At 44.8% G+C, this 22735-nt stretch overlaps 1 protein-coding gene and 1 long non-coding RNA gene across 5 annotated transcripts in view; one reads left to right on the top strand and one right to left on the bottom strand.

Moving 5' to 3' along the window:
• Positions 1-8342: 8342 nt before the first annotated feature.
• On the bottom strand, positions 8343-22640 carry LOC117776846. The gene is made up of 3 exons (XR_004616494.1): positions 22503-22640; positions 20533-20535; positions 8343-8580 (listed from the first exon to the last, which is right to left on the bottom strand). It is a non-coding gene; the product is annotated as an uncharacterized LOC117776846 (long non-coding RNA).
• ddr1 (discoidin domain receptor tyrosine kinase 1) overlaps positions 8430-22735 on the top strand; it is a 39883-nt gene continuing 25577 nt past the window's right edge. The window contains exons 1-2 of one of the 4 annotated variants that reach the window (XM_034611026.1): positions 8430-8585; positions 22505-22662. In XM_034611026.1, the coding sequence (XP_034466917.1) occupies positions 22563-22662 (100 nt within the window). In that variant the 5' untranslated portion in view covers positions 8430-8585; positions 22505-22562. Of the gene's footprint in view, positions 8586-10207; positions 10335-22504; positions 22663-22735 lie in introns of those variants that run through there. The other 3 variants (XM_034611027.1, XM_034611024.1, XM_034611025.1) reach the window with 3 other exon arrangements.

Raw genomic sequence — 22735 nt, 5'->3', positions numbered from 1 at the left:
AGGTGAGATAGGGTGAGCGAGAAGTCAAGGTACAAGTGTGTTTGGAAAAATCAAATTAAATACAGTCTCCCAGCTGACTTTAAGTCCCCATTAAAGTGAATTATACTTCTGCTGTACATCTCATCTGGCAGGTACACATCTGTGGTCACTAGAGGGCTATGAAAGCATGGCTCTGAGTCTTAGCTGCAGTTAATAGTCAGGTGCATTCAGCTGATTGTGCACATGTGAATAATGTGGGGTGTTAATGGTGTTGTATAATAGCAACAATGCTCCGTTTTATCACCTTTATAGAAGCTGTTATGTGGGCGCATGCTGTCACCGACTGTACAACAGCTTTATCTGTGCGTGTGTTAGCACTTGTTGGTCTCACAGTGAAGTTTTCCTGCAGTTTTATTGGATCGTTTCCTCTCTCGTGTACCTCGGCAGTATAGGTGAATCTGTCCCAGAAATCCACACACTATTCCCTGGTATACAGAGACCCCACACACACACACACACACACACACACACACACACACACACACACACACACACACACACTGATTTACAGCTCAGGCAGTTGTCCTCACCCCCCCCTGTTAGCGTCCTGATGCTCCAGTAGCGCTGTGGGGGGTGACAAGGCTGGATGTCCTCTTTCGCTTCTTCCCTGGTTGTTTTCCACAAACATATAACTGACAGTGGAGGAAAGTAACTGAGCACATAACTTTTTACAGTTGCTACATTTCAGATGAGGATTTTGCATTAAAGAAGATCCAGTTTGTGTTGTGGTGGTTGAGGCCTCTAGTCACATGCTGTTAGTGATTCCACCGAACAGACATTCCTAAACTTTGGCCCATTAATCATCTCACGACCCATCAGGTTCATCATGTGATCCTTCAGAGGAGCGGGCCGCCTGGTTAGGAACCAACCATTTATCCATCAGTAAGACTTAATAAACAGTATTTGTCACAGGGTGTTTTTTCTGCAGAATAGAGTACTTTTACATATCCTTATAAATAGGACTTTAAATGTCGGTATTTTACTTGTAATTTGAGTATTTTAGATTCTAGTATTTGTACTTTTATTTAAGTAAGGTGAGTGCTTGGTCCATGAGCGATAAAGCCACTGATTTTAAACCAGAATGGCACTCAGTGGAGCGTATACCTCTGCCAAGGTCCAACAGTCCCCTTGTGCCCATCTTGCAATGTTAAGAAAGAAAAACAAAATCCTGTTCCAGTTCTTTCTTGGCCCATACCACATCTTTCCACCAAGTTTCAGGGAAATCCATTCAGGGTTTTTGTGTAATCTTGCTTACAAACAAAAGCAAATGGACAGAGGTGAAAACACAACCACGGTGGTAAAATGGCAGAACATCACTGGAGCTTTTAGAGTCAAAATATTGGTGATATGGCACAAAACAGATTTAAGCTCCCTTCAGGTTAAATCTTTCTTAGTCAGTGCAGACACGTACAGTTAAGATGGATAAAGAACTCATCCAGGTGATCAGACCACACCCATATTACCACAAACCGAGCACAATGAAGAAAACACAGACTCTCTTTCTTTTGGCGCTTAGCACTTGGCAAACTGTCCCAGCAGCACGTCAGCGTGGGGTGAACCCAGAAACAATATTTGCCACAGTGAGCATTCAACACGATGTGGACAGAGTCGCTTTTCCCATATTCCTCCTGCAGAGAGTCACAATACGGCAGCTGGGTTTGTTTGTTCAGTGGACTTGAGTGTGAGTCTGGAAAGGACCAGCTCGCTGTTTGAGATAGAGCTCAGCGAAACTAAAAGCACTGCCAGCACAAACTCAGAGGGGTTCAGTGTTTTATAGCTCACTTATACTGTCAATAGGTGTGGCTTATGTATTTAGAGTGTGTGTGTGTGTGTGTGTGTGTGTGTGTGTGTGTGTGTGTGTGTGTGTGTGTGTGTGTGTGTGTGTGTGTGTGTTTGTTTAAGTGTGTTACTAGTCCCCATAATGTAAATCATTACTTTTCAGTTGAAGACAAGTTTTAAAGGTCCAGTGTGTAAGATTTAGGAGAAAGGGATCTATTGGCAAAAATTTAATATAAAATAATCCTACTGTTGTTTTCTCTAGTGTGTTTCATCTAATTTGTACAAATTGTTGTTTTCTTTACCCTAAAATGGACCCTTTATATTCAAATACTTTATATTTATATAGGGAGCGGGTCCTCTCTACGGAGGCCGCCATGTTTTTACAGTCGCCCAGACTGGACAAACTAAACACCTTTTGAGGTTTTAGGACAACTGAAGGCTGCCACAGGTTCTCTTTCATGTTTGGAACATGATACTTCACCACTAAATCTAACACACTGAACCTTTAAGGTTAGGGTTGGGGTTAGGGTTAGGGTTAGGGTTAGGGTTACGCAAGTACTAACTATGGTTAAGGTTGGAGTAAGTCTCCAGGAAATCAATGTTAGTTAATGTAAGTCAATGTAATGTCCTCTGAAGTCAGGGAGACATGACTGTTAGTGTGTATGTGTGTGTGTGTCTGCCTGCTTGTGCATGAATGAGACCTAACTGGTCATTGGCTTGTGTGTGTGTGTGTGTGTGTGTGTGTGTGTGTGTGTGTGTGAGTGTTTGTGTCTGACCCTGTTTGTGAGTTGGAGCCCATGTGTCAATAGGTATTTTTAGCGCCACCTCTCACTGCTTTGCAATGGCACTCATTTGCACCCTTCTGATTCCTCCCCACACCCCCTCCTCCTCACCCTACTCACCCACCCACCCACCCTGTCCTCGGCACCTTCAAATCTGCCACAACATTCACTCTCACTGGAAAGAGCCAGCAACAGCCTGCATGAAAGTTTAAAAGAAGGGAGGCAGAGTTTGTCATCCAGGGGTTGGAGATGGGGAGAAGATCAGACTTGAGTTACCATGGCGATAAACTCTTGGCATGGCATTCAAAATTGCTCAAATAACTCAGCTCAGTTTTGTCTCTCCCTTGAGCTTTGGCCAATTTGGATATTAATAAAAATCAATTAAAGGATAACTATGATTATATGTTTGTTAGACAAAGACCCTGGGAACACGTCATGGCCGTGAGAGACAGTGTTCAGCCAAGTTTAAACCGTCTGAGCCAAAGAGCAGGGGTGTGGAAAGACTAAACATGTAATTGGTGAAGACAGTAGGTGGAGGGACAAACAAAGAACATCAGAGCACATCCGATCGCGGCTGTGCTGAATAAATCCCACAGCGGGCGCTATTGTTAGCAGAGCAGAGAGACGGGAGAGGAAAAGAAGGCCATTCATTCAGCGGCTGTGGTTCAGACAGGTGAGAAAGGGAGGGAGGGAAAGGGGGGGGGGAGGAAAAGGGGAAGTAAAATCCTGGAGCGGCCGCAGTGACAGTTTGAACAGAGGGCAACAGTTGGGAGCCTCCTGAATACCATAGCACGGGCAGCAGTCCTCAACGCTGTTAGGTTTGTGTGTGTGTGTGCACAGATGAATAGCAGGGGATTTCTGGGGTGGGGGGGGAGAAACCTGACACCCAAAAAGAGTCTACATCCCCCCCTCACCCTCCTGCCTCCCCCATCCAGCCACGAGGAGGAGGTGGCACAAGTGCGCCGCTACAGCTGAGAGGGTCTCCAGAGACTCCCCTGACTGTGCGAGGGGTCATATGGACAATCCCACCTCACCCACAGCCTCCCACCCACCCCACCCCATATCTCCCCACATTCCCCTGACAACACTGAGCTCATCACACTTCACACACACACACATCCAGCTGCACGGTTCACAAGGACGCCTCCAGAGAGGATAGGATTTATGCAGTAGATACTGAATCTCTGAGAGAAGCAGCAGGATGGTGTGAGGCCGCGGAATTCATCTGTGTGAAAGTGCTCTCCTGTATAAGTGAGAAATATTTTTGGTTTGAAAATGAAAATCTAGTGCTCGGAAATAATTTTTCTCCATTTTCTCCTAGTGTCACCCGCAGGTCAAACACTTTAATTAGCACTATGTGTTGACCAAATACCTGCAAACTAAGACAAATACATTTTCATGTGTTAAGTGCTAATGATTGGTATGAGAGGTAACGTGTTAAAGCAACATGTGTCATGTCAAAGCAGTTCTGTGTCGACGTGCAGCCTCACAGAGCCACTAACACAGTTACAGGCTCTTTCACTTGTGAAGAAAATACAACAATCTCCAACTTAAAAATAGAAAGACAACGGGGAATAGACTAAAAGTGAGAGGAGCTGACACAAGTGTTTCCTCAGCCAACACCTAAAAGGAGAGCTCCAGGGCTGTGATGCCCACCGCGACCCACCCGCCAAGGAAACTCCCCCTGGAGCAGATGCTGACCCCTGCGACCCCTGACACCCCTGACACCTCCAGCGCTCCCAGATCCTCACCGGGGGCCAATCAAACACAACCTGCCCCGGGCCTGTGACACTGATATTGACGGAGCACAGACAAGTCACAGTAAACAGACATTATAGGGGTGGGGTGGGGTGGGGCGGGGGGGGGGGGGGGGGGGGGGGGCATGAGGAGTTGTACATTTACGCAGACACACATGTGCACACTCACACATATATACATGTATGTTTAAACCAAACACGGACTTGAGGTCACACATGCTCGCTGAGAAAGGGAGTGTTTTCATGGTAAATGGAGCCGTGCGGGTCTCTGGAGGTTTTTCACTGACCATCGCAAATCTGAGGCATTTATTGGTTTTGAGAGATTCCCAGTGAAAAGGACACTGGCAGAGATGTTTCAGAGGGTAGAATGCTTGGTATGCGGTTTTACGCTGGTTCCCAACATACTGCAAGCTTCGCATTCTGCAACTGATCTGTGTTGTCTGAATCCTGCAGCCCTGCACAGCTGTCAGACCTCGACAGGGGGTGGACAGGGTGCCCGTGAGTGAGTGTGTGTGTGCGTGCGTGTGTGTTAGTGCTGTCCCATGAAAGGCCTTTGAGTCAAACTCTCCTATTTCTAATTCGGATGTTTGTGTTTTTTGACTGAGGTGATAAATTCAAGCTGTACATTCAGAACGACAGGCCATAGATCATCTGTTATCCCCCCTGAATAGAATTATGGCAGGAAAATGCCAATTTTCCGCTGAATGCAATCACCATTTTAAAAAGTAAAAGTTTCTTTATTTGAACTTTTAACACAGTTTTTTCTTGTTTAAAACCCCATTTTCTTTGTCTGGGCAGATGATTGATGTCTCAGCAAACTCGTTCTCCTCTCCCTTTCTTTATCTTTCCTAACACATCGCATCAAGTGCTCTCCTGTCCTTGCTGACTCATAAGCGATACAACTTTCTGGCTCTCTCTGTTTGTTTCTCTCACCAAGTGAATTCCTCACAGGATCAGACCTGCTTTTTATGCTTCGCCAGTTTTCTCTCAAAGCAGAATGAGGAGAGAGAGAGCGAGAGAGAGAGAGAGAGAGAGGAGGAAGAAAAAGAGAGGGGGGGGGGGGGGTTGGTGACAACAAACCCAAACTTTACAGAGGAGCTGAGCATATTCTGTTTCTAAAATGGAAAGTAAAACAATTAAAAAAGACTCATGAGAAGTGAAAGTGAGTGAGTAGAAATAGAATAGAAAAGAGGAGGTGCGAGGAAGAAAGGAAATAATGGTGAAAAAGGTCATAATTTCTGCCAGGGGATTTGCTGTTGCCCAGACAACGAACAAAGCAGAGCCAGCTGGACTATGTGCCCGACAGAACGGGCTGAAAAGAGAAGTGAAAAGCTCTCGAGAGTGAGAGAGACCAAGAACCCAGGAACACTGTGTTTATCAGCAGGATCATTTCTGGGAATCAGTTTACATTCTGCTGGTGAATGTCACAGATAATAACTCTCAAATATCAACAGTGGTTTGATCATTACCCTTTTAACTTGAGCTTACCTCCATCACAGTCATTTTAAAATGTATTTAGAATTACAGGAAAACAAGGACTTGAGAGGAAAACAATACTTGAATGAAACAGACACTTCGAGAAAAGAAAACATGAATTAATCATGATCAAATGAAACACAGAGAAAACTGTTGACGGAGTGAAGTTTAACCATTAAACACAGAGGAGGGGAGAGGAGGGTTATGGTTTGTTTTAGCTCTGAAATTGAAAAGTGGTGATAGGATGTTAATGATATGCAGAGAAAACTAGTCCAGGCCAGAAGAAAGTCCAGCTTAAGTCTTTATAAACACACAGGGGGGAGGACGGGGGAGTGTGCAGGGAGCTGTGACCTTAACGTAGGACAGGGCAATAAAACAATATCAACTAGAATGGCTCATGCCTGCGCCGAGGCCCAACTGTCCCCTGAAGGAACCCACATTTAAATTCACTATTTCGTGGAAATGTCATTGTAATCAGTCACATGCTTTTTGCATAACCCTGCAAACAAACTGAAAATAATAATAACCCAATCTGTCAGGATACATAGTCATCACAGGATAAGAGAAAACTTTGGCCTGCTGGTGGCAAAGATTCGATATATACCAATATAATTATAATTCATTGTGAGGAGGAATGACATATAAATGATCGACCTCAGATTTGTGAAATGTTTTGCCGTTTATTAAGTGTTTGTCAGAAGAGTTTAAACCCACAACCTTCACTCAGGAGCAAAAAACAGTCTTTAACCTTAAAATAAATAAAAACGAGACATTTATCGTGATAATTATCGATATCATCAAATATGAAAATGTTGTATCTCTATGTAATTTTTGGCATGTACAATTACAAACACAAATACAGTTACGCACACAGACACACACAAGAAGTGAACGCAGCAGAGAGTGTCTTCTCTTCCGTGTTTATCCAGGGTGGGGTCAGAATGTGCTAAATGACCTTTATTGTCCCTGGCTGGTGATTGAGCCCCAGCTAAAGTCTCCCTCACTCTCATTCACACAGACAGGAACACTGTAATTGCTGCTAAACATTTCCTCCTCAGTCGGCCTCTGTCTGACTTGTCCCACTCTTGATTCAAACACACGCACATGTGGCTCTTTTAAAAAACATGAATTCCTATCTCACTCCAGCATTGCCTCTGGGTGTCATATCAACAACTCTCCAGGTCCCAGCTCTGTTGCAGTGTTTTACTGCGAAGCCTTCAATCTGAGTCATTATAGCCCAGGGCCAGTAATGGTATACAGTTACACCACCATCGCTCTGTAATAACGTTTCTTTCAAGGCAGGCTGCTGTGGGTCTGCGTTAAAGGCTTCAATCCAGGTGCTGAGAGGCCAATGAGATAATTCAAGGAGTTTACAAGTTTATATTATATTTAAAGGTTCTGTGTGAAGAATTTAGTGACATCTACTGGTGATGTTTCAGCTGAAGACCCCTCACCTCCCCCTCCCCTTCCAAACATGAAGGAGAACCTGTGGGAGCCTTCAGTTGTCATATAAACTCAAAAGATGTTTCGTTTGTCCAGTTTGGGCTTCTGTAAAAAAACATGGCAGCCTCCGTAGAGAGGATCCGCTCCTGATGTAAATATAAAGTTCTTAAATATAAAGGGCCCATTCTAGACAACTCGTACAATTTAGATGAAACACACTAGTGAAAACATCACCAGGATTATTTTTATATTCAATAGATCCCTTTCACCTAAATCATACTTTAAAAAAGGTGGGTTGAAACCTCATGGTGACATTTTTCTTACATGCAAAGGGTTAACAAGGTGAAACCACCACACTGTGTGCTGCTGTATCATATGTCATATTCTCCAAATCTCTGTAACAAAGAAACAAACCCTCTCTCCCTCCCCATCTCCCCATCTCTCCCTCTCCCCCTCAACTCTCTCTCTCTCTCCCTCTCTCCCTCCCTCTCTCTCTCTCTCTCTCTCTCCCTCTCTCCCCCCTTTTCCCTCTCTGTCTCTCTCTCTCTCTCTCTCTCTCTCTCTCTCTCTCTCTCTCTCTCCCTCTCTCCCCCCTTTTCCCTCTCTGTCTCTCTCCCTCTCTCCCTCTCTCTCTCTCTCTCTCTCTCTCTCTCTCTCTCTCTCCCTCTCTCCCCCCTTTTCCCTCTCTCCCTCTCTCTCTCTGTCTCTCTCTCTCCCCCCTCTTCCCTCTCTCTCTCCCTCTCCCCCCCTCTCTCCCCTTTACACTGAATCTCATTCTACAGTATTGTTAGGGTCACAGATCCCGCCCACACGAGGCGCTGATTGGACGGAGGCCCTGTTGAGATATTCACTCAGACACCTTGCTCTGGGCTGTGATTGGACGAAGCCGGTGTAGTTATGTAAATGAGCACCTGGTGGCGCCTGCTGGCCGAGCCGCGGAGCCCCTGGACCGAGGGAAGGAGCAACACACAGCCGGGGATCGGGCTCAGTGAGCGGCCACAAGCGGAGGGAACACAACGGAGACCGCACCGCTGCTTTTACTTTTTTTGTTTTTTCTCTCTTTGTCGTCAAGTTGTATCCCGAGAGGGTGACGTGACGTGAGAGAGTGCGCGTTCACCCACCGGGAGAAAAGGCTCAGGAGCGTCCCGGTTGTTTTCTTGAGTTCTGACACAAGTCGCCCGCAGCTGCTCCGGAGCTCAGGCTGGATTATTCAGTGGTTCGGGGCAGAGACGCAGCTTCACCTTGTTCCACGCAGACTTCACAGAAGAGTCTGCACCGCTGTCAGAGCGCACTTCTCCGTGTCTCTTAGGTAAGTACCGAGAAACTCCTCCAAATCCTGCTTTACGCGAACTTTACGCGCACTTTACGCATTAAAAAATGGCTAATAATGATAATAATATGGCAGGGGATAGAGTATTTCCCGCTGTCTGTGTGTGTTAGTTTGTGTGTGTGTGTGTGTCTCTCTTTGTGGTTTGGCGTCAATCAGTCTCGGTGTGAGGCGGGCAAGGCAGCTCAGGACGGTGGCCACGGGCAGTTAGTTGGAGCATATGAGGTGTAACGTTGCGCCCTGGGTCTCTGTGTGTGCGTGTGTGTGCGCGTGTGTGTGTGTCTGCGTGGCTGAAATACTCTGACAGTGTACATCATAGTCGCGTCCTGTTGCAAACCGTGCAGTCCAACATCTCTCTAAATGTGGGACCTTGGCAGCAGAGAAAACATTATTCCGAGCCCCGATGGGTGCAATGACTAATGCTGCCACAATGTTTATATCCCCCTCAATGGACTTTTTATTTCTTCCATCATTTTTCAAATCTTCCCCCACACACCCTCACACTGACTGTTACTGGTTGTCACCAGTCATTTCCCTCCCTCACAGCCTGTTAAACTCATTCTGCACCAGCCCCACGTCGCACCTCATTCCCCAAACCTCACAAGTTCAACAAGAGTAATTCCTCTCTGCATGTGGAGCTTTAAAACCGCAGCAGGCCTGATGTGTGCCTCAGTAAAAATGTCTAATGTGTAGGTTGACCTCCTCACATCCAGGTGGTCCATGGCCATTGCACCAGCCATTAACCCCTGATACCTCTCACAGCACCACAGGTGATTTCCAGTGAGACCATCAACTCTGGTTTCATTCACCTCTGGCCTTGTACATGAGGCGGTTGTTCCTTTGTGGAGTGAATCAATCACAGAGAACAAACCTGAGCATGGCGAAGTGGCAGCGGCGGCCTGGCACTGGAGGAGAGAACATGTCAGACTCTTGTGGTTTAGCCGCCTGAAGGTTTGGACTTTGAACAGGATGTATACATGAGCCAGAAGAGCAGGGAGGTGAGAGGGAATCGTGCAGTGTAATAGATGATTACTGAGCAGGAATGGTGCAGAAATCCATGGAAAGTTGTGCTCAAAGTGCACATTCCGGCTCGTTGCCTCTTTATTTGTGTATGACGGAATGAGAGAGGTGAACATCGGGGTGTGACTGCGTTCGTTTCTGTTGCCAGCTTGTTCCTGTGTGTTTGTGCATGCAGCGAGGAGTTAGACGTGGCCTGATGGAGGTATCAACAATGGGCTTCAGTGGGTGTGCAGTGCAGCGGGCGGTCACTTTTCCCATCAGATGTGGGTAGCCGGAGGGGAGGGGGGGGGACTGAGCAGGCAGTCCCGAGGAGGGGTAGCATTGTTAGACCTTCGGGAGGCGGTGGGGGGGGTGGGGTGTGGGGGGGGGGGGGGGGGGGGTGGGGGGGGTGGGGGGGGGGGGGTTGGTGTGGCTCCATGTGCTATTTGCCAAAAGATAGAGAGGCTGTAAAAAGGCCATTTTATCCTCTCTTCGCCCCTCCTCCCTCTTCATTCTGTAGCAAAGGCTTAAAGTGAGAAGGAGCGCTGAGTGTTGGTATACAGTCCCTCACGGCGAGCACAGGTCGGCTGGAGCCCTGTCTAATGGGCATCTGGCTGCTAATTGTCCCAGAGCATCCCACGAGAGCCGTTGGCCCGACTGCTTTTTATCAGCAGCGCAGTCCAGCAGTCCAGCGGAGGCGGAATATTTTAAACACTTGGATAAACAAATGATGTGAGTATAATTGTAAATGCACACACATGGGGAAAAATTGATTTGCCTTTGTCATCGCACGGTTAGAAGGAAGTGCCTATAATTGCATCATATATGATTTGTGGAGAAGTACGGAGAGAGGACAGTGATTGGTCTGACAACTTTGATGAAATGACTCCACCAAGAGAGTTATGATTTCCCCCCCTGTCCGTTTGTTTGTTGGTTTGTTTATATGCAAGATTCCGAAAAAAACTACTGGACGGATTACCATGAAACTTTGTGGAAGGTTGCGGTACGGATCAGGGGAAGAACTCAGGATCAGGGGGCAGATCCAGGATTTTGATATCACTGTCATTCACATTGCGAGATAGGATGTTTCCCGGGGGAATAATTCACATATCTTGATAAAGAAAAATGAGGCATATTTAGGGGGACTAATATCTGTGTGAGGAATCTGGTGAGGGTCTGTCGGGCCTTGGCGGAGGTGCCATTCTAGTTGGTTTTGTTGGTCTTAAGAGAATTTTAAGAATAATCTACAAAAGTCTTGGGAGATTTTGTGTTTATTTCTGTTGCTTGGTGATTGAAAACACATGGATGTCTCCCTGTGTGCAAGCGTACACACACACACAGGAGCAGGATTTGGTGTCGACAGTGGGAACCCTGGTTTGTCTAGTCTGGATGATCATTGACCTCAGTCTGCTGTGCTCTATCTGGCTCATTGTTTTGGTGGGAGTCGGTGCTTTATGCCATTCTGTGTGGGTTTCTGGTCGTTGACTTTTCTGAAAAGACTCTAAACAGGTGGAGAAGAATAGAAATCTAAAGGCAAATCTCGCACAATGACTGCATTGCATGTTTTGCACAGATGCCTAGTCTTTATAGCAATGTGGCTAATGTGGCTAGTAAACCGCATGAAAGAGTACAATGATGTTATTGGTGTTTTAAATCCAAAAGGACTGTTTTCTCTTCTAACAATCGTGTGTTAGGCAGCAACTCCGCTCAACTCTGTGTTCGGTCGTAATTGGCTCCCGACAGACTGAGCGGGAACCTCGAGCTCGGTGGAAGAATTCATTTAAGTACAAAGAGACAACACGGTGCCTCCTCTCACTATGGCCCTCATCTGATGGGAAATTAAACCAATTGAAGGCAGCACTCCACTGTTCACCCTGTTTTGCTAAACCAGTTCCCATCTCATGTCTAGACAACTCATCTTTTCAATTGCATTTGCCGTTCTTAGTGATCACATGCAGAGCGAGCCCGACGCAACTGTCTGAGAAACAAACTCATCGTCTTATGGGTGGTGACACTTCAAAGCGGGATCCATGGTGTTCTCAGGCATTAGTTGTCAGTGAGTTCTCAAATCTCTCATTTTGATTTCTTCCCTATGAATCTCCAAAGTCCGTCCATCTTTTAGATCAGCCCTCCCCTCTCCTCCAGCCTGCCTTCATTGCCCTGTCCCTCCATCTCACCCTGACATCCAGCACAGCTTTGATCCCCCTAATTGATCATTCTAGCAATCTGCCTCTTTCCACATTTGACAGTGAACACGCATTTTCTCCTTCTTCATCTCCTATCTCCCCATTCCCTTTGAAGCAGCACTAGATGTTTCATTTATCCTCCTCCTCCTCCCTCCTTCCTCTGCTCGTCCATCTCATCCTCAGCCTCCCTTCTCTGTTATCGTCCCTGTGAGTGTCCTCATTTATCTGTTTGCTTTTCCCGTCGTGGTTGCCTCGGTCAGATAGCCATGTTGTTGTGTGAATGTAAGCACACTGGGGTGATACTGCTGCTGAGGTTTCTTCAGATCCAAACTCTCTTATCAAGGTGTCGCTTAAAACCCTGCATGTGTTTGCAAATGTCCCAAAATGAAAGACAGCATTTTTCAGGTGCTAGTACATGTATAATCTAATTCATTATCTATCAACATGTGCCAAAAATGTACAAATTGGCAGGTAACCGCTCCCTCATTTAGATTTTCTTAACTGTGAGAAATGTTTTTAATAATAATAAGATACTCTCATCAAAAAAATTCTCCTCTGATCTATCATCACACTCCAACAAAACTGACAGACTGACAGTTTTTGTCATTATTATTCCATTTATTCCACACCTACATTACCCACAATGCAACCAAAAGTTTGGTTGGAGATTCTGTATGTTATGCAAGTAGTGATTAGAGCAGCGTGCTGAAGTAAAGATGAGGAGCTGGCTACAGATATCTTCTAATCTCTTTCTATCTCCACACCTCCAGATTTTCTTTTTCACTTTTAAAGTTTTAGTCTTCAACCAACATTGCCTCCAGTGACGTCATTGGAGGCAATTTTTCAGACTTTGCACAGCTCCCCCTGGAGCCACAAAAAGCTTTATGCAACTTTTTCCTCCATTTCCAGTAGTGCTTTCCTCCAAGTTCCTTTAAACAGACTTTAAAATCAGTGAAATCCCCCTTTAGAACCCTACGATGCTGAATTAATGATCCAGTTAGAAAAAGACCATTCTTCTGTACAAGTGCAGAATCCTGTGAGCTGAAACCAGCTGTCAATCATATCGTGTTGCCTCGCACGTCGGGCCAACAACTGGCAGTTGAAGTTATCGCTTCTGGAAAAATAAGATGAACCTTATGAAAGCTGGAAACTCTGAAAACTTTAAAAGCCAGTGTGCTCTCTGTTCTCTCCCGCCCTCTCTCTGTCTTTCCTTCTTTAGTTTCTTTTTTCATCCCGGTTCAAGTCCTCTCACTGTGGTGGTGTTTTTCGCCTAAGCTGCCACTTGCCAGCACACACCGTTCCTCTCGTGGCCCTGTACACGAGTAATGATTACTGCTGGCCTCTGGCAGAGTAGGTGCTTTTGAAACCTTGTTTGAACATGGAAGAAAATTGTGTTCAACATCAAAGGTTACCTACTTCTTTAATATTCAGACGATGAATCGAAGTTTAACGACGTCCACGTTGAGTGTGCCGAACCTGTCTCCCTCCAAGGAGTTGTGTGAGGCACATTAGCGTCAGGAAACGGCTGTGGGATGTGTAATTTAGCTCATTTCAGTTGGGGTTTTAGTAAAGCCCTGACGTAATATTAATCAGTTCATTAATCAGCTTGGATCATAATTTGCTTTTCCGAGAGTGTTTTTTTTTGTTTGCTCGCCGCAGTAGCTAAACATCAAACCGCTGCGAAAAGATTTTCTCTCTGCTCGGCTGTCATTCATTATGAGAAGAAGGCATCTGTTAGGAGGCTGCGTTAGGTCAGACTGTTTTTCTCACTTTTACTCAAAATGCTGAGTCTCGCTGAACTCATTCCCGTTTGACCTGTTCTCTCTGGTGTACCGTTTCCCTTCGGGCGATCCCTCCCTCCTTCCCTCTATCCCTCTTTCACTTCTCTCCATTTCAATAGCTCCTCCCCGGATGATTAATTCTTGCTCTCCTGTGGGAAAGAAATTGCCTTTGTCCCATCCTCATGAGTCTCTTCGTTCAAATACTGGAGGGATTTTTCCTCAAACATTGCGTATTCTGACTTTTCTGTCTGTGTCTCTGTCTGCGGTCATTTTCTCTCTGCCCATTGTGAGAGTAGCACTGTGCTGTCACATGCCTCTCCTTCCTCCCCTCACCTCATCCTCCCCTCTGCCTCTTACTTGTCCTCTGACAGGTGGCATTGAGTCAGTGCAAATTGAATTCAGGGAAGTGGGCTGCAGTTTGCCATCACACCACAGCCCTAAAACAGCCTCGGTGTCAAACTAGAACCAGGGATCCACATAGCAAGCTCTGTTGCCACGCTCTCGTATTAACATGCTAATGCTACCACACACCTGCTAGATTCTCAGTATGATCTTCACACTCACGCTTCAGCTAAGGTCAAATTCAGGACTAATCTTCGCTCAGTGCAGCGGTGAACCAGATAAATTGGGTTCACGTTTAGTAAAGGAGAGAAAGGTCGTTCACTAACTTACTTTCACCAGAAAGGGAAATGGCACTCCTCTCATTCTAGTTGAATTATAGCGAGAGAAAAAAGAGCTGAGGACAGTCTTAACTGCGTGTACTGGCATGTATGAAGCTTCAGGCCCTGAGAACCAAATCTGTGTTACAGTTTCTGTCAGTCAAAACGGTTTTCCAGTTTCCCACAAGACACGATAACAGACGCTCTCCTTGTGTTTTTCCTTTGCGTGCACAGAGAGAGAGAGGACTCGACTTTCTGACTTACACGATGCAGCTCATAAACAACGGACTCCGTGTCAATCACATTGATCGCCAGAGGGGCTAACAGTTCTATACTCGCTGTTCTTTGTCATATCTCAGCTTTCACACAACATCAAAAGTCTTGTGCTTATGGAGCTCAGATGCTGCCTCTCATCATTTTCCCTGAATCGCGTGATTTTTCATGATAAATAAAATGTGAATTCAAAAATACTTCTTATAGGTTTTTGCTCGCACACCACAAAACATACCTTTCTTGCAAAATCCGCTCGTTGGGCACCCAAACTCAAAGATTGTTTCCTTGAAACAAGCGCATTTGTCCTTGCAAACCACAATGACTCACAATGTTTCCAGGTGTAATGACAAGAGACTGTCTAAAAAAATAAAACATAAAAGCTTCTACACTTTCTGCTACTATCCAGAAATTAAGCTAAACAAACTCTGCCATCTTGGCCTTAAGACGTCTGGGGCCAGAGTGTAACAAATTAAAAACAAACTTACCAGAAACACGAACATTTATCTAAAATGACAGGAACCATGGCATGTATTTTGACTTTTTAGTTTGGCACTTTTCCCATCTGCTAAAATGGAGGAGGCAGGGTTCATGATCTAAACTGCTGCCAGCAACAAAGGGGCGATTGGCTTCACTTTTGGGGAGTTGTCCTGTCGTCCATCATCATATTAGTCTTTGGTAATGAAACTCAAGTCTGGAGAGCATGTTCCTGCAAAGTACAAACTAGGCACACTAGCCTGTCTCTTACTTTACAGAAAAATCCCTCGGCCATTTCTCTTAAAACGCAGTTATGACAGTTTACTACATATCGTTTACCCTGACCTGACAGGCAACGTGAAGGGACCACCCTGAAGGACATCCGTCTACTATTTTATGTTATTGCTTATAAAACTGATTCTTTTTTGGCTAAGTTGCTTTTTATACGAAGGACTCTGATCTGTGTGTGTGTGTGTGTGTGTGTGTGTGTGTGTGTGTGTGTGTGTGTGTGTGTGTGTGTGTGTGTGTGTGTGTGTGTGTGTGTGTGTGTGTGTGTGTGTGTGTGTGTGTGTGTGTGTGTGTGTCAGTGTACGTGTGTGTCAGTGTACGTGTGTGTGCACTCAGCTGAGAGGTTCTGTCCTGCTGAGTAGAAAACAGAGAGCCGTCCTCAGTGTTTGACAAGTCTTTGCAAAATAGCTGATGACAAAACAGAACAGGAATTTCATTGATTAAACAGACAGGAGACATCTTCATTAGACGGACGAGAGCTGAAAACACTGGTGGCAGGAATTTGAGTAATAATCTTCGGCTTTGTGTGGAACAAAGAGTTTTCAATACCTGCTCCCTGACGATAGGTGTGCAGTACATCAATAGAGAAGAAAAGCCAGAGGGAAGATGTCTCTGACAGGCTTTCTAATGAAGATCATGTTTAAAAAATACATGAATATGCCCTCAGACCCTCCCAGTTGTTTTCTTTTCTCACTGTATTTCTACTCCATATCTTTGTGGAAATACCTGCATAACAGCAACAGGCATAATAATAATGACTACAATAATAACCATTATTAATATAAAAGAAAAAGGCACAAATGATTAATTTACTGATGTAGATCACCATGGCAACCACAGAGGCGTAGAAGTACTCAGGACAGCCATACTGAACAGTATCTACAAACTGCTCACCTCCCTGTTTTTGGTTTGGTGTCTCCCTGTGTGTTTGAAGGAACTGTGGACTTGGACACATGGAGATTTTGTACATTATACAAATGTTATGTGTTGTTTAATCTATTTTAGATGTGTGTGCTTTAAGGCTCATTTGTGCTTAAAATTAGATGCGTAGACGGAAACATACGGGATTGTCTTCATTTCATCCGTAATTATGTTCTTCAACTGAAAACTTGCGGATACAAACGAAACAGACTAAATGAAGCAGTATCAGTGGAAATTGTGGTGGTGGTGGGGGGGGAGTAGCCAATAGTTCAAGTGAGGGACGACCGTAGGACACGAGGAAGAAATTTCTACATTTTTGAGGAGCCACTTGGCGAGTTGCTTAGAAACTGCAGGCATCTCTGATACTTTGCGTGGGCACAGGGGCAAACAGCTGCTTTTGTCTCTTTCAGTCTCGAGTGAATGTTTTGCTTGAACAACCACGCTAACGTAAAGTACGAGTGGAGATAAGAGGGAAGTGATGGTAACATCGTTTGAAACTCACGCATTTCATCAAATCACAAATCAAACCCCTATTATTTGAATTTCCTCAATGTTTCTCAACCACTGCCACTTCAACACAAAACCAAACAGAAAGAAACCAGAAGAAATGCTGTCTCTGTCTCCAAGCCCGGCCTAATTGTTTGTCTCTACACTTTCAAAAAGACTTGTGTGACTCCTGTTGATGAAGGCATTCTTCACTTGCCAGAGCAACCTGTGGTAATCAGTCACCATTTGTGTCTGTCCACCATGAGCACATGCTGAGCAGCGCTGCCTCTGGAGTGGACTGAGGGGCCAAGTGGATCTGATTCCATGTATCCATGAGAAAGAGAAAAGAAGGTTCCCCTTATAAGCGATGATTGATTTCTGCTTAGTGTAGCCAAGCACTAACTGTGTTACATTCATTTTCACCTGTTTTTACACAGCCCTCGAGCCTCAGCTCTGCTAAACTACCGCCGGTGTTAGCTCATGAATTAGATTTGTTATGAGCTGTGTTGCTCTGCTGCTGTATGATGCCGCCCGAATGAGTCTGTGCCACTGGGAAGGTTTGCTTTGAATTGTTTTTTTTGTGTGCGAGCTGAGCTGTCTTAATGAGTCATTTCATGTTTCCCACAAGTCTTCCAGGAAACGTGTTTTAATTTTTACAATCCTCTCACCGTGTTCCTTCTTCATGATTCACCGCCTCCTGAAGTCATCCTGTCTGTCTGATGCTGCACTTTCTCCTTCTCTGGTTGCGGCTGTTTAATTTGTTTTTCTGACTCGGCCACTATTCCTGTCGTCTCCATCAGCTTTCGTTCCCTCGTTTAAGTGACTCATCCATCCTTCCCCTCTGCTTCCTCCTCCTGTGATAAAACTCAGTAAAATCAGATTCCACAGACGTGACTGGCTCTTCCTTGTTTAGATGAATATTATGACGCACAGTTATTCAATGTGATGACCAGTGTGTGATCAGCACTATGACCAACAGGAGCACGGCACCAAACTTCACCCACTGTTACTTAAAGCTGTTTTCAGGCATGAACCGATCTTTGGACATTGGTCGAAAATTTCAGCTTTAGTCAGTTGCCTTGGAAATTTTCATGAACTTTGTGACCCCTAGTTAAATGTTGGGGAAATGTCCGAGTGACCCCACGTGAGAATGCAGAAAAGAAAATGTTTGGAAAAGCTTGTGGACATGTTGATGATGTTTGTAACATGCGACGGACGTAAAACTGACGCAAACAAAAGAATACAAATATCTCAGGATTAAGAAAGATGCACAGAAGACGTGGATGAAGATGTCAACTTAGAAAGACAACCAGATTCGAGAGGTTTTGGTGATAAAGGCCGAGGCTGGTGTCATTGTGCTGTAACACAAAATTGTAATTTCCACAGCAGAAGTTATACGTGTTGTTCTGCCTCCTTCATGCTCTACCTAGACGACACCCTTCGCCTGAATGTTCCGGACATTTTCCTGTTGTTGTGAATGCACTGACTCGGACAATTTCTTGCTGCATTCTTCATGTGTGAAAGGCAAACTCAGGAATATGTCTGGATATTTTCATTTCTAAAAAACAGCAGAGGTAATAATTAGAAGTACTCTGTCTGTACTTTCAGTTTTAGAGCGGATTTCTCAAGCTTATCTCAAACCTCTTTTTTCACTATAGCAGAGGGGGAGTAGTTGTGTTTTGTCCTTGCCGGGAGTAAAACAAATATCACACTGAGGGATATTTTAATATTTAACCAAACAAAGCTGAAGGCAATTATTTCAAGATGAGAAAAAAGGAACAGATATTTTGCAGCCAAACAACTTATGCCTGCCGTCGGAGTGCATCTCCAGTAAAAACAAGGGGAACAGTGGCCCCGCAGCGACGAGCAATTCACTCCCACTTTCTCCGAGTCGCACAGAAACAAGCCTGCTTGTAGCCATCAAATGACCTTGTTTCCCACCCTTCAAAGTGCGGGGAGGATTGAAGATTAGTTTGTGCTTCCTTCTCTCCAGGACACAGAGGGTAGCGGTGCGTGTGACCTCACCGCCGTCCTCACACACTGATGGAAATCCAAAACAAAGAGCTCACTACTCCCGTCTCCCCTGCGGCCATTAGTCACGTCTAACAGATGCAGCGTGGTACTTAATATCGGGCCATGATTGGGGAGTGAACACGTGATCTGTGTTTGGAACAGGAAGGCTTAGAGAGCAAATCATATTTCCTCTTACATTATTATTCTCTGGCTTATTATCTTTGTTCAATTGTGTCAATTTCTCTGTACTAGTTGCTCATGTGGCTTGGCTCAAGTTTCACACTGATATCTTAACATTTACTGGATGAGTCATAAACAGGGGTGTCAGCTGCACTGTAAAACAAGCTGAGCCTGGGGAGGGGGGGGGGGGGGTTGCTGAGTTTATCCAATGTAGATTTGAATATTTTGCTTTTAGTTGCTTGTTATTTTATTAATAAAATATAAAAGCCTATTTTGTTCCCTAGTTAAGAAAAGAACATCCAATTCAACCAGGCACCACATAAGATTAATGATAATTTTCATTTGAAAACTTTAGAGTATTCGTGTGGATGTCGCACACAACTGTCATCAACAGTTCATTTTTATATGAGCTGCAGAGAATCTCAGCATTCAGTTGGTTTTGCAAAACCCAAACTCAGCAAACATTGGCTGCGAATGAAAGCTCAGCCGCTCTGTTGTGTCTTGGCTGCGGATAATGTAACTATGAGAGAGAAAAAATGTCTAAACATTGATTGTGATTGATTACCTCTCATAAGTTTCAAGCCTCTTCAAGCCTCTTATTCACTCTGCTCTGACAGACTGGAATTCATGGTAAGAAATCCTGAAGAAAACCTTTTCTTTAAGTTAAGATATGCTTTGGAAAATGTTCGGTGGTGATGTAACGCATACGTTTAATGAGCTAAAAATGCAAAGCACCTGATCTTAAGGTCACTACTGACATTTTGACAGGCTTTATTACCCAACTGGAAGGAAGTGGAAAGAATAACGAACGCTAAGATTGGATTCCTACGTGAGGGCCTCTCCTGAAATGACGCTAACTAGTGCCAAGGCAGTCTTGCCACTTTTTACTGAAGCAATCTAATTATAGAGACTCTGGCAACCTATCTCTAATGATGCAATGGCTGCTAAGCAAAAAAGTTCTCCCGTGTCTCTCTGCTCTCGACTGTGTTGTTGTGGTTCGATTGGGTGGACAGAAGTAGCAGCTGTTCATAAGTATTCATTTGGTCCCGTTCATGGATTAGCCATGAGTCAAAACGTGAGAGCTTCGATTGGGCTCCATACTGTGGCATCTCCTCCACACAGCGGGCCCTGCTGCCTCTCCGTGAGCCCTAACCACAGCTGTTCAGCAACACTTGACTTTCCCAGCAACAATGCTCTTGGACGACTGTGGTCACTTTTGTTCCCGCTCATTGAAACATTTGTCTGGTTTTCATCCCGCGTTAATGACGTCGTGGGTAAAAGTTTGTTCTCCCGTTTCCCCCTCATTGACAAAACGGCGATGAGGCACTGTCGAGGATAATATTCTTTGACATTGTGGTGGTTGTCTTGGTGATTGCCTTGGATTTGTTGCCAGATTCTACGCACACACATATTGCCAGACCATAATTCACCATTTTGTCATCTGGCATATGTGCATGTATTCTTTGGAAGGGAAGATGTCAGCCTCTCTTTCTCTCTGTGTTTCTCTCCCCTCTTGGAACACATGCACCGTGGATCGGGTGCGTTGTGTCTCCCATTCAGGACAGCTGCACTGGCTGGCTATCCCTGAGATCTCCTCTATGGCCACATACACACCCTGCGTACCCAGGCGCACACACACACACACACTGACTGTGAGGCCATAAGTCACTTTCTACACCACCTCCCTCCTCCCTCCTCCCAAACACACATGTACCCATGTCATCACTGCTCTTGTTCCACCATCTCCGCCCTGGTGTCCCTGAGCTAACTCTACTCTAATATTCACTCTGTTTCCATACATTCCCCCCCTCCCCACCTCCGATCTTCTGTCACTACAGCTGTGTGTCAGCTGTCGGCCTGTCCCAGTCTAGTCAGAGATGAAGCCGAAACACAGAGGGTCTACAGGGAAGGCGGCCCGGCCCCTCTGTCTCTCCCAGCTGTCACCCCCACTTCAGACTTCCACTTATCATGAAGTTTCCTTTCCTTCCTCTTTCTCCAGCACTGGCAGTCTGCCTCAAACACGTTCAAAAATAAAATATGCACAAAGGAAAGAGCTATGAAATGTGCTTATTTTTATGCCTCCATGCTGGCAACGTCCATCAGGAGGCATTATGTTTCCTTGTTGTCCGTCCTTATTTACGTCTGCCTGTCCACGCAATTCTTGTAAATGCAATATCTCAGGAACACATGGGGGCAATTTCTTCAAATTGGGCACAAATGTTCACTCGGCCTGTAAAGAATAAACTGATTCGATTTTGGTGGTCAAAGGTCAGGGTCACTGTGACGCTAAGTATCATAGACACACTTCATGGAGATCTCATTACATCTGGTACAAGCGTCCATTTGGACTGAAGAATGGACTTATTAGAATTTGATTGTCAAAGGTCAAGGTCTCTGTCACAACACACGTTTTTGGCTCATTAATTTATACGCCAATTATGACACAATTTAAGACATGTAACTGACAGGATAAAATTATATAGTGATGACATTTCATATCTGAAAGATCTGAAAAGGTCAACTTCATAATGTTCTGGAAAAATGGGTTGGCAGAATCATTTAAACCGAAAGTTGTTATTTCAAGATATCGTTATGATTCATATAGTTGTTTTTTAAAATTGTGTGGGTGTTGTTGGCCAAAATGCACAAAAGGTTTTAAAGAAGAAAGCACAGAGTACTCTGTCACTTTGAAAACTACATAAGAGAGTTTCTAATTCAACTGAATGATCAATTCGGAGGCTGTTAAGGGGCATTTGGCTGAACTTTATTGTGTTATCTAGAGATGTGTGTTTCTAATATTATGTATTAATGAGGCTAAACTAAATGTAAGAAACACCTCTGTGCACATGATGAAACTCAGCCCCCACAATGATCATAAAGTTGAATCAACAACTCTCTAAGAAACTGGCCGTTAATGATGTGGTAGTACGAGAAGTCTTTTAACTTTGTACTGCTGTTGCACAGACTATGTTTGTGTCCCCATTAACTCGCAATACGTCGACATCTGTTCCCTCACACTCGCTGGTTCTAACTTCTCCAATCTTGCAGCGTCATCTGTTCTTTATTAATTCCAAACAATTATCACCGACGGGGCACTCCACATATACTCTCTCTTATTAAGGGAAAGTAGGTTTAAAATCAGTCATTTGGATAAATGATTGCTATTTCACAAACAAACAGAATCAATAATTTGAGAGTAAATAGGGCCAGCTAATTACACCATCTTCAATTACCAAATGGCTTGTTCACCCCCCCTCTGAAGGCAGCAAAGTATTAGTGTATCACGGCATTCAGCTGCCAGAGAGAAAAACTAATTAGGGTGTAAAAGTGGCTTTTGTTGTGTGCCTTTGTGCTCGCTCCTCTGGAGTCTGGCCTGTTTTTTAGCTCGGCATGCGAACGCTGAGAAAACAAATGACTGTAAGACATGCTATGTGCCCTGGACTATGAGGATTTGATTGAGAGAGTGGAGTTTGTGAAAGGGATGAGGAGTGTGTGAGCTCAGCAGTGTCGGGTTAGAGCTGCAGGTGTATATTACTGTGCAGTATGTGAAAATGAAAACTTTGTTGTTGGTGCAGTGTCAACAGGCACTGACAAGAATCCTGAAGTGGATCTAGACTTAAATATCTCTCTTTCTGCAACAGGTATGCCTGTGGCCGTCACTGTGTCTCCGGACAGGTAACCAGGTGTGTTGTTGCCGCCATGGCCTTGCCTTCCCTGCGGCTGTTTCCTGTCACTGTGGTTACAGTCCTGATGGTGCTGGTGTCGTCTTCAGAGGAACATGAGTGGCTCTTTAACCCAGGTAGGATAAAATGTTTACTTCTTTTTCTTTCTTTCTTTGACAGTTATTTCTCCGAACGTTTCAATGTTTTTCT

The sequence above is a fragment of the Hippoglossus hippoglossus genome, chromosome 16 (assembly GCF_009819705.1).
Source record: "Hippoglossus hippoglossus isolate fHipHip1 chromosome 16, fHipHip1.pri, whole genome shotgun sequence".
Taxonomy (NCBI): domain Eukaryota; kingdom Metazoa; phylum Chordata; class Actinopteri; order Pleuronectiformes; family Pleuronectidae; genus Hippoglossus; species Hippoglossus hippoglossus.
The sequence above is the reverse complement of the archived record's forward strand: the minus strand, read 5'-3'. Positions and strand labels throughout refer to the sequence as shown.